This window comes from Buteo buteo, chromosome 6, assembly GCF_964188355.1.
Source record: "Buteo buteo chromosome 6, bButBut1.hap1.1, whole genome shotgun sequence".
Taxonomy (NCBI): Eukaryota; Metazoa; Chordata; class Aves; order Accipitriformes; family Accipitridae; genus Buteo; species Buteo buteo.
This window is the reverse complement of record NC_134176.1, coordinates 37,494,933-37,509,693: the sequence shown is the minus strand read 5'-3', so window position 1 is coordinate 37,509,693 and position 14,761 is coordinate 37,494,933. Positions and strand designations below refer to the sequence as shown.

The 14,761-nt window shown below is 38.7% G+C and overlaps 2 protein-coding genes across 2 annotated transcripts in view; one reads left to right on the top strand and one right to left on the bottom strand.

The window, feature by feature from the left end:
• The first annotated feature begins 33 nt into the window (after positions 1–33).
• ATP6V1D (ATPase H+ transporting V1 subunit D) lies at positions 34–10,214 on the top strand. Its single transcript, XM_075030436.1, has 9 exons — positions 34–189; positions 2,790–2,907; positions 4,085–4,164; positions 5,548–5,615; positions 6,310–6,354; positions 6,825–6,928; positions 7,362–7,428; positions 8,878–8,956; positions 9,432–10,214. The coding sequence occupies exons 1-9, from the start codon at positions 149–151 to the stop codon at positions 9,571–9,573; spliced, it is 744 nt and encodes a 247-aa protein (XP_074886537.1). The 5' UTR covers positions 34–148; the 3' UTR covers positions 9,574–10,214.
• The window catches only part of PALS1 (protein associated with LIN7 1, MAGUK p55 family member), a 60,848-nt gene continuing 56,157 nt past the window's right edge, over positions 10,071–14,761 (bottom strand). The window contains exon 15 of the mRNA XM_075030435.1: positions 10,071–14,202. Coding sequence (XP_074886536.1) covers positions 14,026–14,202 — 177 coding nt within the window. The 3' untranslated portion in view covers positions 10,071–14,025. The remainder of the gene's footprint in view (positions 14,203–14,761) is intronic.

Here is a 14,761-nt window from a genome sequence, read left to right as displayed (position 1 = left end):
ACGGGCCGGGCGCCGCGCCGGCATCCGGGTGCTCCCTCCGCCCGGGCACCGCCTCGCGCGGGGGCGGGGACAGCGGGGCCGCGTCACGTGACGGCGGCGGCGGTGACAGAGCCGGAGCGGGCCGCGCCGCCCTCCGCCCGCCGCCACCATGTCGGGCAAGGACCGCATCGAGATCTTCCCCTCGCGGATGTGAGTGTCCGCCGGGCCGGGCCGGGCGTGACGGCGGCGGCCGGGCTCTGGCTTGTGCCCCGAGCGCCGCCGCGGGGGCGGGTTAGCGCCGGGGGCTCGGGGCCGTGCCCGGGGCTGCGCCGAGGCGGGAGCTCCCTGGGCTCCTCTTCCCGGTCTGCCGCCGCGGGCGCTCTGCGCCCTCGGGGAGGGGGGCGTCCCTCTGGGTTTTGCGTAAAACACTTCGATAAGCGGTTGCAGGCCGCAGTGAGGGCTTCCCTGCAGGTTCGCCTTTCGGGCTGGAAGTCCGCTCCGCCGGCCGTCAGAGGGCCGCTGCAGGGGCCAGTACCAGGAGGCGAGCAGCTTCGGGGGCGGCGGGGGGGGGCGGTATTTGGAATCATGCAACTACACAAACCTCTGTTTTAAAAAGAACAATTTGTAGAATATATGTGTAAGAAAAACCGCACAAATCGAACCATGGTGTCCCTTAACTTTTTAATAGACGATGCTGCTGTACGAGAGGTTGGCCATGAAGTGCTAAAAAAGGAGGAAGTAAAATGCGTGACATGCAGTGGACAGTCGAGTAATTTTCCAGATCCTGACAGCAAACTATTTGTCATGAAATCAGATGTCTCCTGACAAGGCTTGGAAAGCTGCCAACATTTGAACAGACACAAACTATTAAAATTGCTGTTTTAATAATGCTGTTCAGTTTCTCTTCAGAACCCCCTAGGGCTGAAAGACTTTGCCTTAAGGTGAAAGGCCGTTTCAAATCTTCTTGCGTAAAATTGGGTCGATGCCTGTGTGCAGCCTTAGGAAGAGGTGCCTTGCAGGACAGAAAACCTCAAATGTAAAATAAGAATTATTCCCCCATGTATGAGCTCAGGACATATGAAACAACAGTTTTTATGAAAAGATTAATACATTACGTGGTAAAGGTTCTGGTTTGAAACTTAGTTCAGAAATAAACTATTGCATATACTAAGTCATCTGGCTCTTCAGCAGTGCTCTCTTCATTCATTTTGCATGTCCAAGGAGGAGGCACTTCAATCACTTTTAAAAGGTATCTGGTTTTGTGGTCTGATAGGTCATTGGGGCAAGAAGGTGGTGATGTACAAAGGCTTAATATTTACAAGCCCTGTTTCAAATGAGGTAGTAGACCAATAATGTGGCTGATGTTTTGACAGGAATGTAAGTCAGGATGATAAAATAAAGATGGTCTGCCTCCGCAACAATTATTTTTGTTAACTGACAGAACAGAATTTCACAAGGTTTGTTTTTTGTTTTGGTTTGGTTTTTTATCTTTATGAAGTGGCTTGCTAGTATGAGCCTCTTCTGTGCTGGATATCATCAATTACAGAAGCTGCTCCTTGACAGTAAACAAGACTTTGTTTAGTGCGCTCTCAGAGCCTGTGAAATCTTGCTTGAACTAGAAGGTCAGCCAGTCTCTGGCAGGTGGTGAACAGAGCAAACAAGTTAGTTCAAGGTGGTGACAGAGAGCTGCTTGTTGTGAAAGTAAAGCTGCCTTTTTACTCTTTGACATTGGGGTTGGTTTTTTTATCATAAACTTTCAGAAAGTATTTGTGCTTTTCAGTTGTAAGTATTTGGTAGATATTAATGGACCGATTCTCATCACATGCCAGTAGATGGGGAAAGCAATAGATTCCACTGTGTAGGTAGAATCTTAATTATACTTACTTTTTCCAAGGTCAGAGAGGAAGTGTGTTAGGCTTCTCTTCACATAGAGTTGACTTGAGTATTGTCCTTTCTGTGTAGTGGCTGCATGTACGAAGTGGTAGCTTAAGACAGCACAGCTTGTGGTTTTTGTAGTATAGCTCCTGCTATTCTAGTTAGCTTAAATCAAAAAGATTCTTCAAATTAAAATATATTCCACAGTAGAGAGGGAAGCAAGGTTTGGATCCTCCTCAGTTCCTAATTCCATACAAGAAACCTGTAAGTGTGCTATTGGAAGTAAAGGATATACAATGCTACAGCTAGCTTACTAATATCCTTTTTAAACTGATGCTACTTCTAATTGTCTTAAATAGCTTGTAAATCTCCTGTGCAGCATATGAAGCTATGGAATCATTGCACCTTCTGACTTGCTTTAAACCAGAATGTATGACAGCTGTATCTTGTTGCTCCGTAAAATCAGAACACAGCATTGACAGTTATGGTCACATGAAGAATTTGCTGTGTTCTCCGATTTTGAGAAGACAACATAGCAGTAAAAGAGCTTAAAAGCAATACCAGTGTCATACTGACAGTGGGCTTTTGGGGTAGTTTGATTTACCGTACTTCTAAGTCATCACAAAAAATGAAAACTCTTATTTCCTATTATGGAAGCACTGAAAAATGACACGTGAATTTTCCATGATCTTTGACTTTGCAGATAATAACCTTGTAATTCTCGTTGATGATGGAGATAAGTACAATAAATTCCCTTGATTTTAAATGGGAATATAAAATTTTATCCTGAAGTGGCCATCCTGTTTTACTGCACTGATGTTTCTTGGTTGTGTCATAATTTCAGTCATGTCCACGTCAGAAAACTTTACATAAGTTTTTTTCCCAATCCATTCAGATGATGCAGAACATTTGTTTTTTATTCCTCTGTTTAACAGGGCTCAGACCGTCATGAAGGCTCGTTTGAAAGGAGCCCAAACAGGTCGTAACCTCTTGAAGAAAAAATCTGATGCTTTGACACTTCGATTCAGGCAGATCCTTAAGAAAATTATTGAGGTAGGTAAATTAGAATTTTCCTCTGTTTGGCTCACTTTATTTGAAATCTGTTTGTTTTGTCAGTTGTGCATTCCTGTTCTGCTAACTTCATTAGGTAGGCTGGAATGTAGGACAACTTTGTGATAACCTGTTTTTTGTAAGCGAGGCTACTGAGGAGAGATGAGCAAAATTATGTTTTTCTGGCTGCAGTGATACAGGAATTTTGCAAGAGTTAATATTCTTCACCTCTTTACAGGCAGTCCTAGGGTCTGCTTTCTTTTGTGTCCCAAGTTCCTTATCATCTCTTCTACATTACAGGGAATTTGCTCTGATGCTGCCAAATACTTTAGAAGTAGATTTATCCTGTTTTGTAGCCCCATTTTTGTTGCTTTGTCTGGCTTGAGAGTATACTGCAGATCCGTAATGTTTCCTGCATGACTAGGTACACTAGAAAGCAGAAGTTTTGTCTAGATGGAACTTGTTCCTTTATGAAGAAACACCAAGTCCTGCTTCTTGCTTTGCAACATGAATGACAAATCTAAAATGCTCGGTAGAGCCTAATATGGTTTGTTCTGTTCTACCGTACTAGACGGGTTTTAGTTGTACTGTTTTGGCTGCAACTATGATATCCATGGTTAACACTAGTGCTTTGTTGCTATGCTGTAGACAAGCTCTTGGCACTCTGTATCTTGTTTCCTATAGACTAATACACAAAGACTCTTGCTTCTCAGTAGCACATTTTTTTAGCTACAAGGGCTTCAAATATGTAAAAATCGGGAAAACATAGAGTGGGAGGAGAGTGCAACTTCACAGAGCCACATACATCTGTACACTGAAAAACAACTTCAGCTGTCTCATAGTGTTCAGTACAATATGAAGTAAGAGCGTTTTCCTACTGAGCCCTTTTACTGTTGTGATTTAACCCCCATGTAGAATTTTATGATTATTAAGACATGTAAGTCTTTTGCTGTTTTTGTGAGTTCTACACTGGGTCAGTGAAACAGCTGAAATGTTTCTTTTTTGCCAGTCACCTGGGAATTACGATTTGCAGTTTGAGAGTAAGCTACACATACAGGACTTTCTCACTCTCTTGAATTTCTCATTCTTCTTTTTATGCTGTTAGCTATTTATCCTGGAAAAGGAGTAATGATGTGCCTTGTATTTGCTGCCTCTTTCTTTTTTTTTTTTTCCTAAACAGACTAAGATGCTGATGGGTGAGGTGATGAGAGAAGCTGCCTTTTCACTTGCTGAGGCAAAGTTTACAGCAGGAGATTTCAGGTGAGGGTTGCTGATCTTGTGGATGTCCTACCCATGGGAAAGAGCAATTGTTGATTTCTCTTTTGGAAAAAAAGTAAAATTCTCAAATGCACTTTGAAAAGAAAAAAACCAGACAGTGGACAAGGTAGGACAGGATGAACTGAATTACATTAGGTAAAGGTGGGAGATATCACTGCAGAAGAGAGATAATTTGCATGATGAAAATGTGTACTCCATCGGAAGCTAAACAAAGTGGCATGATTAACAGAATTTACTTTACATACAAATCCTTCATTTGAGAAGGTGTTGCTTTTTGCAGCTTGGAATCTAAAATGTAGGGAAACAAGAATTTATGGCAGAGTTTTGGACTATTTATTATTTTGATCTTGTGAATCTGAGGGCCAGATGTAATGTGTGTTATTTTCTCCCAGTAAATCATACAATAATTTTACTAATTGTTCCAACCTCCTGTCTCATTGACCTCCTGTCTCATTAGGGCTAGCGAGGGCTTACGTGAGAGGGGAAACAAATCTTTTTCCTCCAATAGGATATTTTGAAATTCTATTTTAATAGATTATAGTTCCAACTAGGGTGTTTGTGTAATTCATTCAAGTGTGCATAGATCTTATGGAATAAAGTTGGGGAAGTGTTAATGATTCAGCTGATGCTGCCACTGATTAATGGGGAAGAACTAAGTGATCAGACACAGTAGTAATCTGTGTGCTGCTGGAGAAAAAGTCTTTTTGTCCTTTCATTTGGATATGGTGCTGCTTTCTGTCCTAACCAGTTGCAGTGTTTAACTATAAACAATAGTCAGATTCTACCCTGTAAGCAAACTGTACTTGAGCAGAAGAGTTGGCTATAGTGACCTGATGTTGGAAGACCTTAAGGCACTTTAGAATTCTTCAAGATGAATTGTTGTACAAGCTTAAGTTTGTTAATATGATAGAGTTAAAGGGTAAACAAACTCATAAATGTTCTGAAAGAACAAATACATACAAACTCAAATGAGCAAAATGTTATGGCCTTAGTCTGCATTACAGCTTTGAAATTCCTTCACTTTTATTGGGAAAAAAAGTCTCACAGACAGGTTGATTAGAGTCAATGTTACTAAAATATTTTGAAGTAATTTGCCAGATAACTGGCTAGTTTTTAGCTATGCTTTGTATACTTGGTCTGAGACATTTCTAATGTCACATTTCACAGACTCTGCATCTTTTACATTTCCAATCGTTGCTGGAAACCTAGCTTCACAGTCTGTACAATGAATTGCATAGAGAACTGAGCTGAAGACAATTTCCAAGTCTTCACAGCTATTTGATAATTACTTAATTTTGTATATTACAATGACTTAACGAACCACTTCAGCTTTCCTGATTAAGATGTACGTTTTCTTCCTTACAGTACCACTGTGATCCAAAATGTGAACAAAGCTCAAGTCAAGATCAGAGCTAAAAAAGACAATGTAGCAGGTGACTGTTTTCCAGACTATGAGTACTTTAACTCTTAAGGGAATCATGGGAGAGGACTATGAAATATGCAGGAATGTATCCAAACAGTCTCCTTTTCTTTATTTCTCTTATTCATCTAACAGTAGGAACACTTGTAATTTGCTGGTTTTTTTCACATACAGTATATAATTTTTATATTTAGTTATTTATCTCTGAAAATTAAATGAGTGCGTGTAAACTGCAGTCCAATTTCTAAATCTTTAGACAAAGCATAACTTCCATAGAGCTTTACTGAAAAATACATCATGAAATTAAGTATCAAAAATCAAATAAGTTTCACACAATTAAATATCAATAATTGTCTATGAAGAAAACAAAAAAGACAAATCAGGATTGAGTGCTTAAAACATTCCTTAAAGACAGGGAAAATATTACTAAAGAGAAATATAATAAAACTGAACACTGAATAAACTAGAATACTTCCCTGAATTTTTCATCCGTCTAGATCTCTATGATCTCAATACAATTCTGAAGGTCCATATTAAGATGTCAGAACCAGCATAACTTAATCATTCCAAGCTATATAGGAAGATTTTGGAAACAAAACTTCTGAGCTGTATAATTTATTAGAAACAAATATGGTAGAAGTGAGTTGTACTTAATAAATCTATAACCCTTTATGTCTCTTACACACATTCTTGTTCACTTTTGTCAGGTGTAACCTTGCCAGTTTTTGAGCATTACCAGGAAGGAGGGGACAGTAAGTACAAAAAAAGTATTTTCTATCTTATATGTACTTATGGCTATTCTGTGCCAATACAAAAATACTTGTCATGTAAACTGACTTACTAGCAAGACATGGCATCACAGGCATAGGTGTACACTTCCTCTGTGATGCTTTGTCCTGTTCCTGTGACATGGAGGGATTATTAGGGAATATAGTGGATTTTAATTTCCTAAACCAGTGAGTTTTTCAGATGGGGAGAAGACTTGTCTTGAATTATCAGGTTTTGAGACTGGTAGGTCTTACTGTGGACATGCACAACAATGATCCGTAGTAGCATAAACCACTATAAAGACAATTTGTTAATGGGCAAAGGCTTTAGCTTGTCACTTGCTGAGCTGTCTATATTCCTGTAGTTTGTAAAGTACTAATTTTTATCTAGTAAGAAAACACCATAGTAGCAATAGCAACAAATATTATTTAATGAATTTTATTTTTTTTTCCAGGCTATGAGCTGACTGGCTTGGCCAGAGGTGGAGAGCAGCTGGCTAAGCTGAAGAGGAACTATGCCAAAGCTGTGGAGCTGCTTGTGGAACTGGCCTCCTTACAGGTTGGTGGGAGGAAAAAAAAAGAAAGCGATCCTTAGTTTCTCACTGTTCTTAAATGAAAGTAACATAGTCTCAGTGATTGTAGCTTAAAACTTTGAGCTGTACTATACTCCATTAGTCCCAGTGCTGTACAAAGTTGCAAACCTTTTCCAGCCATAAAACAGAGTTATATTACCACTTCAAAGAAGTCATTATTCCTTAACGCTAAGAAGAAACTTTCTTTGGGGTGTTGGTATTTGTAACTGCTAATGTGCAGTGTTCAGAGTGCTACTGACATTAGTAGAAAAAATTCTGCTCCTGTTGAGGATGTAGTCTGTAAAGCCATGTTACAGACTTGGCTCTGGCTTTCAAGTGCTGTTTGGTTTTGTGTATAGAATTGATGGAAATGCTGAATTTGTCTTCTTATGTATTAATTATTTAATCCCATTCCATCAGACATCCTTTGTTACTTTGGATGAAGCCATTAAAATAACAAACAGACGAGTGAATGCAATTGAACACGGTGAGTATTTTTCCATTTGGGATGCATGATATTTTTCTGTCTCCATGCAAGATAAGAAGCAGGGTCATATAAACCACTCTTCTTTTGACTGCTTTCTCGTTAGTAGGATTTCTAACCCGTTCAAAAACTCTTCAGAAAGCATTACAATGAAGTATACTGCAAGTAAGAACAAAAATACCCAGGGGAATGGACTGGAGTACACAGAGATAAATAAATATGCAAACACAAGAAGGTAATCAGGAAGTTGTATCAAGAACCCAACATATTCTGGAGTCTCTGCTAGTGACTTTGACTTACTTGGTCAAGTCTGTTGACTAGAAACAAAAGACAGGATGTTTCTCTGTGTTAAGATGTTCTAATAGCTAGCATAATAGCTTCTAAAACTAATGGTGGTGTCTAGTGGAAAGCTGGTGACTTTTTTTTTTTGTTGGTTTTGGATGGGATCACAGAGTAGGCATCCAGAAAGAAATCTTGGTAACCTATTCAGGTTTGTGTTACAGGAAACCAAACAGTCCTAATATCAATACTCTGGTATTCTGCTTTCATCTGAATTCCATATCCTTCATGTTCTTGTTTGTAAATTTGTTTCTTGCAATTTCTTAAGTACTACCTATGCACAATATTCCTGTCATTCATTTTGCTGCAGTATCCAGGGTGCTCTGGTTACTTCAAGTTCCTGAGTTGTTGATAGCTTGGATTTGATTATCTTTGCATGTATGCAGTAACTTATTTCAGTACATAATTCCAAACCATCCTTTTCAGTACTGTTTTTCATAGAGTTGTTCCTTTGAACATGCAGGCCTTATCTGCAGCTTATTACTCTGCAAATTTGACTGTAAAAAAGGTTTCCTCTGCAGCCTTCCAAATAACTTTGGTAGTGCTGATAACAGCTTTCTCCTTTCAAAAAGTGGTTCTGACACATAGCTTGCCCAGTTGGGTGTTACAGCTTTGTTTAATGTCTTATCTCTTCCCCTGTGAAGGTGTTATATTTGAAATTTGTTTTCATGATGGCTTTTTCAAATCAAGATCATAATTCTGTGAGTAAAAGTGCTATAGTGAACAGAAGTTTCTGAAAGAATGTGATGGAAGAACATAGTTTTAATTCAAATCTTGCCCACCTCTTGCAGGATTTTTTTAACCACTTCCATGGGGAAAAAGGACCTTACAAACAATCAGGGATCAGTGCTTACTGATTCCATTGCATCTTTCAAAAGAATGTGCTATGGGAGATTGTGATGTTCAGAGTCCTAGTTTAATTCTGGACTTACTGAAGAAAATGATTTTGTCTGTCCATAATGAAATAGTATGATCTTTCATGAAAGACATGTACATTTCCACTAGCCACAAGAATTACTAGATTGACTTTAAACAACCATTGTGCACTGCATTAGATAACTTCCTGGCTAATATAACAGCAGTCCAACAACTTCCTTATTTATATTTTTTTAGTGATTATTCCCAGGATCGAACGTACTCTTTCTTATATCATCACAGAACTGGATGAACGAGAACGAGAGGAATTCTACAGGTAAATATCTAAAACAAGACTAGACTGGTCTCTTTTTCTCAAATAGACCACTCCTCAGAAGGGATTTAAGAGAACTCTTCACCAAATCTGGCACTGAACACTGTTAAAACATGACCTGGTTCATTCTTACTGCATACTGAATTTTCAGAGCTGGGCACCTGGAGATCTGCAATTACTTGTCTGAAAGTTACAGATTGATCCCTACCACTAGGTTGTACTATGCTATAACGCAGTGTTTAAGGCCAAGAATATAATTTATAGTTCGGATGAAGAAATGAGTTAATCTGTAGAGATGGTGTTTTTCAATGGCAGCAGCTAGCGATAAAAAGCCTTCTGCCATTTGTTACAGGATCTTCATTTCCTGGGGAACTTCTCCAGGCACCTTTATCATATCCAAGTTTTATGGCATCTTTGCTGCTAGCCTGTTTTATGAAAACATACTTATTTCACAGATAAACCACATTTCTCTTCACAGGTTAAAGAAGATCCAGGAAAAGAAAAAAGTCTTGAAAGAAAAATCTGAGAAAGAACGGGAGCTGCGGAGGGCTGCTGGTGGGGAACGTGAACCAGCCAATCTCTTAGCAGAAGAGAAGGATGAAGACCTTCTCTTTGAGTAACGCAGCAGAGTTGTATATGGAGCAGGGGATCCAGAATACAGAATGTCCAGTTGCAGTATCACCCAGGACATGTTGCCTCAATGATACTTATGTGGTTTCTCAGTTGGTGTATAAGTCTTGAGTTGAATGGATTGTGGATTTCTCCTGGGAGATTAGAAATCTGGGAACTTGACTGCAGCCTAGCAGGAAAAGGAAAGATGATTCAGGTGCTTAACTATCAGGAAAGCCTTCTAATTGTATGCTCAGCCTGTTTCTTCACTTAGTAGGAATGACTGTCTATAGCTGTGGTTTTTGAGGGTGACTCTGGATTTGCCTAATCAGATTCCTCTTAATTGCTCCCCTTCCTAGCACAAGCAGAGGAAAATGTTATTTAGGGAGGGAGATGCATGTAATGTTCTTTACTGCTGAAATAGTAATGTTCACATTGCTTAAAGCAGGTCTTGGCACAGCTGAAGTCAAATGTCAGTAAAGGCAACTCTAGTTTTCTAACCTGTTGATGAAATCCACAGTCTTCTGTGATTCATTTTTGTTGCACGATTGTTACCATTGGCCTAAGACATCTATGAGTTCTAATTAGAGGTTCTGCCAACTTGTGTACTGTGTGTGTGCTAGAAACAAGTAAAAAATTTAAATGTTGAGTATCTAGTGTCTGGCTCAAGTTGCTAGAAGATGGTGGTCTTAAAAGCTTGTCATGTTAATTTCACAATAAACCCTTCACTTAATCCCGTAGCCCAATTTAGAATCCACACTGGGCACATCTGTTTTCAGCCTGCACCCAACATTCACTTAACCTTTTTACTGCTTTAGGTAAGTAATCAAGGAGAACCAGCTCCCTCCTGCCACAAACACACAGAAACTCTTCTCAACTATCCAGCTACATGTTGCTCCAAATCTTCATTGCAACCAGTAGGTTGGCAAGCAAAGCAGGGTTGAATGTGCAGTAGTCCATCCTTGCTGTGATTTGTCATGTCCTAGGCTGTTTAGGGGAGCCTAGGAGAGTGGCTGATAAGCAGGCTGTCACTGAATGCTGCTCAGTTTGAAAGGTTTTTCCTAAAGACATTGGTTTGCAATTGGCAAACTGAATGCATGCCATAGGAATAATACTAGGACATTGTCTCTAGTACGACTACTAGTCTCTTCAAGGTAAGCATCTTGGTTGAAACATGATCCAGCACTTAAATGCAGATGCAGGGTAAGTACAAGGAAATTAATTTCTATTAAGACCTTTAAAAAGTTATTTTATAATTGTATGAAGCACAAGGACATTTCTTTTCTCTTTTGAAGCTGAAGGCAGCACAGCTGAATCATAAGTCCATACTCTGTTGTACAATACAGGTCCAGCTCAAAAGAGAAACTGTAGATCTGAGGACATGTTACCTCTCCCACTGGATGCATGATGTCAGAAGGAACAGAGAACATCCTCTAGGCCACTGATGGGTCATAGCATCTTTCACACATGCCGCAAATGGCAGAAAGAAGACTCCCACGATCCACTACAAGAAGTAAAATTGTACAGTGATTTATTTTAAATCTAGAAATATTTTACATTTTTACATTAGTGTGCAGTTCATGATGTCTCAAAATACAGAGTGCAGATATATGTATAAAAGTACAATGTGGGGCTAACCACAGGTCTCAGTAAAGTTACCTTAATTATTTAAGGCATTAACCCCCCCAATCTTCTGTTTTAAAAAGTCACATATAATTACATTCAAAAATTCTTTTATGCAATTCAGCTAACATTTATTTTTAATTAAATCTGGACTGGTAAAAATGCAGATACCCTCATTTCAGTCTGATACAGCTCACTACAAAGCCTGTGATAAGGTTGATGAGTTTCACCAGTGAAGTTTACATAGTCTTTTTTACTCTCAGGGGAATTAACACATGTTCTTCATTAAAGAAGGCAGAATAATTTCTTACACAAGGTAGTTCTAGGTCCAAGCTGGCAGCAGATGGACAGCCAGGTACATTTCTCAGTGCTGCTCAAGCTTTTCCTTTCAGCAGGAGACAAAGCTAACATTGGTTATAAACTATCATAGCACCTCTCTACATGGATGTCAGCGAGTACTGTGTGCCTTGGGAATTAAGGGAGTAGAGCTGAACTTCAAGCAACATTCTTTAAGTCTACATTCAAAAGCTTGTTTGTATAAAAACAGCTTCTGTACACCGTTTCAGAAAAATGGGGGAGACAAACATTAGTCGAATAAATTAATGGCATGATTTACTGTGACTGACACTGCCTACGAACACTGAATACCTAAGAGGCTTCAGCAACCATCTTGAGCTGATTGTGTCTGCAAGAATTTGGACAGTACCTACGCAGCTGAGCTAAGTTACCCTTGACGAACACATTGTACTGCTTTCCACCTTCTTGTCCAGCTATGAAAGAGTCAATATCAAAAAGCATAATACATCTACAATAATCTTTCCTAAAAAAGGGTAGAATCGATAAAATATTTTGTCATGAAACACTGACTATCCAATATACCTGAACATTGTAGTTGTCATAAACTATGGATTAAATTGAGAACATGCCCGCAATGTGAGGCAAAAAGCCATTATTTTGAATATCCAGCCCTTAGGCCAACAGCCAGCACATTAGTATTTCTAATACTGAATTGAACTAAAGATATTAAAGTTTCCAACCCCTTTTCTTTCTGAAGAGTCATTACTTATCCCCACTAATTGCTTAATTGCTTTTCAGCCCTAAATACTAATTAAACCAGCAAATAATATTGCTTTCTAACAAGACAGGAATGCACTCTATACTTCCATTTTTCAATACAAAAACATACCGAATGTTAGTTCAGTAACTAGGATAGTTATCTGACAATATATCTGCTTTATGCTTGGAGCTCTCTATTTAACTATGGGTGTGAATTTGTTCCATTAACATTTGAAGAAAGAATATATGCAAGACAACTACTTTTTCATCCTTCAGCATTATACAGGAGTGAATTACACATTGACATAACTCCAGTGTTTTACCTGTAGGAACAAAGAAACACTATGGCTAAAGTTAAGAGATATTCACAGTCAAGGTTCTTTGTGCCACCCAAAACCAAAACAGCCAAAATACTACTATTCAGTTAGCTTCAGTGATAGAACAGCCCTATTGCAGGCACGTAGCCTTAGTAGTTAAACCTTCACAGCTCAGAATCATTTAAGGATGCAGAGATGTTCCGATCTGCTTTGCAGAACACACTAGGATACAGACAGACCTTGCCTTTTGTTCACTTGTTTCAAGTTTTTTGTTTTAATTATTACAAATATTCCCCTTTCTTGTGACTTCAGTCAGTTACCAGTGTTTTACACATACTTTCACTGCAGTACTGAGCAAATGCAGGACAATATGTCGGCTAGTGAATTACAATACTCATTTATAAAACAGTAGCTACGTTCAGCTATTTTAATTCCAGTTAGTTATCCATTAGACCAACAGCCACAAGATGAACCACTTGCAGAGATTAAAAAAACCCCACTATCTTCCTATGTTCAGCATATCAGTCTATTTTAGTCAGTATTCTGTTATAAAACATGAGAACTTAAGCTGACTTTTAAGCAGCATGTCTTATAACTATATATTTTTCACAAAAATATAACCTCTGCCTTTCTAAATATCTCTACAGATCTGTAGAAAACAGCGGCTCCAATCAGTCAATATGTTTTAAAGAACATTCCATAAAAATATCACATCTAAAAGATCAATATAATATTCATCTTTGGACCTAAAATTAATGCGCAGGCAAATTTAAAAAGTCTGACTAAAAAGACACAAGGATAGAAATATTTACATTATACACATTTTCCAATTACAGTGCTATTAGAAAGTGGAATGTTTGAGAATTAAAGTATTAACTCAAGCCTCACAGGGCAGCTCCAGACCAGAGCGGCATCTTCATTCTGTGTATTTTTTAAACAGGAGAGATTTCTCATTAATATTAATGTTGTTTTTCATGTGTAGATTATTTCTCCGCCCAATGATCCGTAGAATTATGCTCCTGAACTACCATCATGTCCCACAAAGTCATTAAGTTAAGTGTTAAATAACATTCATATTTATAACTAAGTGACAGCATGGACTGTATATACACACACATACACTTAAAATCTTCGATTTCATAAGGGTGATTCTAGGTAAAAAAGGTGTTTTTATGTATAAAAGTAGTTGCTAGAAAAAAAATTATCTAAAGCTTTAGAATTTAGTACTGACAAGGTCTCCGTTTCTAGACCACAGAGGAAGAAAACTTGGACAATCTTTACATCAGTTATATCGGCTCACCAGCTGATAAGCATATTTTTTCAGTAATATGCCATTTCACTGGCAAAAGATGCAGCCACTGAAGTCTAGAGCTCACACATATTTATACTAGAATTGGGCAGACCTACACACGATCTCCTTGGAAAGATTACTAGATTGAAGTCCGTTTGTCCCTTGGAATTGCTCTCTCATCGTAGCCAGGTAGAGGGCACCCACTGGGGTTCTGTGTCAAGTTTGTTTATTAACCGAAGTAACTCTTGATACGCCTTATCAAGATCAGAATTCACAATTGCTGTATCAAAGTAGTGGCCATTGTTCTGTTCCATCTCCCTTGTTTTTTCTATGATTTCTCTCAGCTCTTCTGGCTGCAATCAAAAATGGAGAATTAGTGTATGTGTGTAAGCCTCTCTCCCCAAACAACCAATTAGGGACAGGTAACAACTCGGCTCAGAAAAGTCTTTTACACAAAGTTTCATGGTATTGCTATCAGCTATTGAAAAGTTTACAGTAACATTGAACTATGATACATTTTTGAAAGCTAAGGGCACTCATGGCCAGTCAGAAAGGACAGTCTTAAGTGGCAAACAGTAAGTAACTGTCCCAGACTGAAGTAAATGAAGAAGATCTAGCACTGCTCATCTTATGACATCCATCTTACTGAGGCTCTTAAATCATGTTTCCAAAAAATAAGTTAGGTTGCTAAGCCCATTATCCTTCTGAAAGAGACTGAAGATGGCAGAGAGAGCGTGGGAGAAAGTTTGAATGGTGTAAAACAAGACAACATTCCTCTGAAGAGGTAGCACTACAAACATCAAGCAAAGGCAACAGCTATCATTCGTTGAAAAAATATTTCAATAAATGGCAATGAGAACCACAGTGAGAGCTATACATTTAAGTTGATCAAATCACCATAGCATCAGGTAA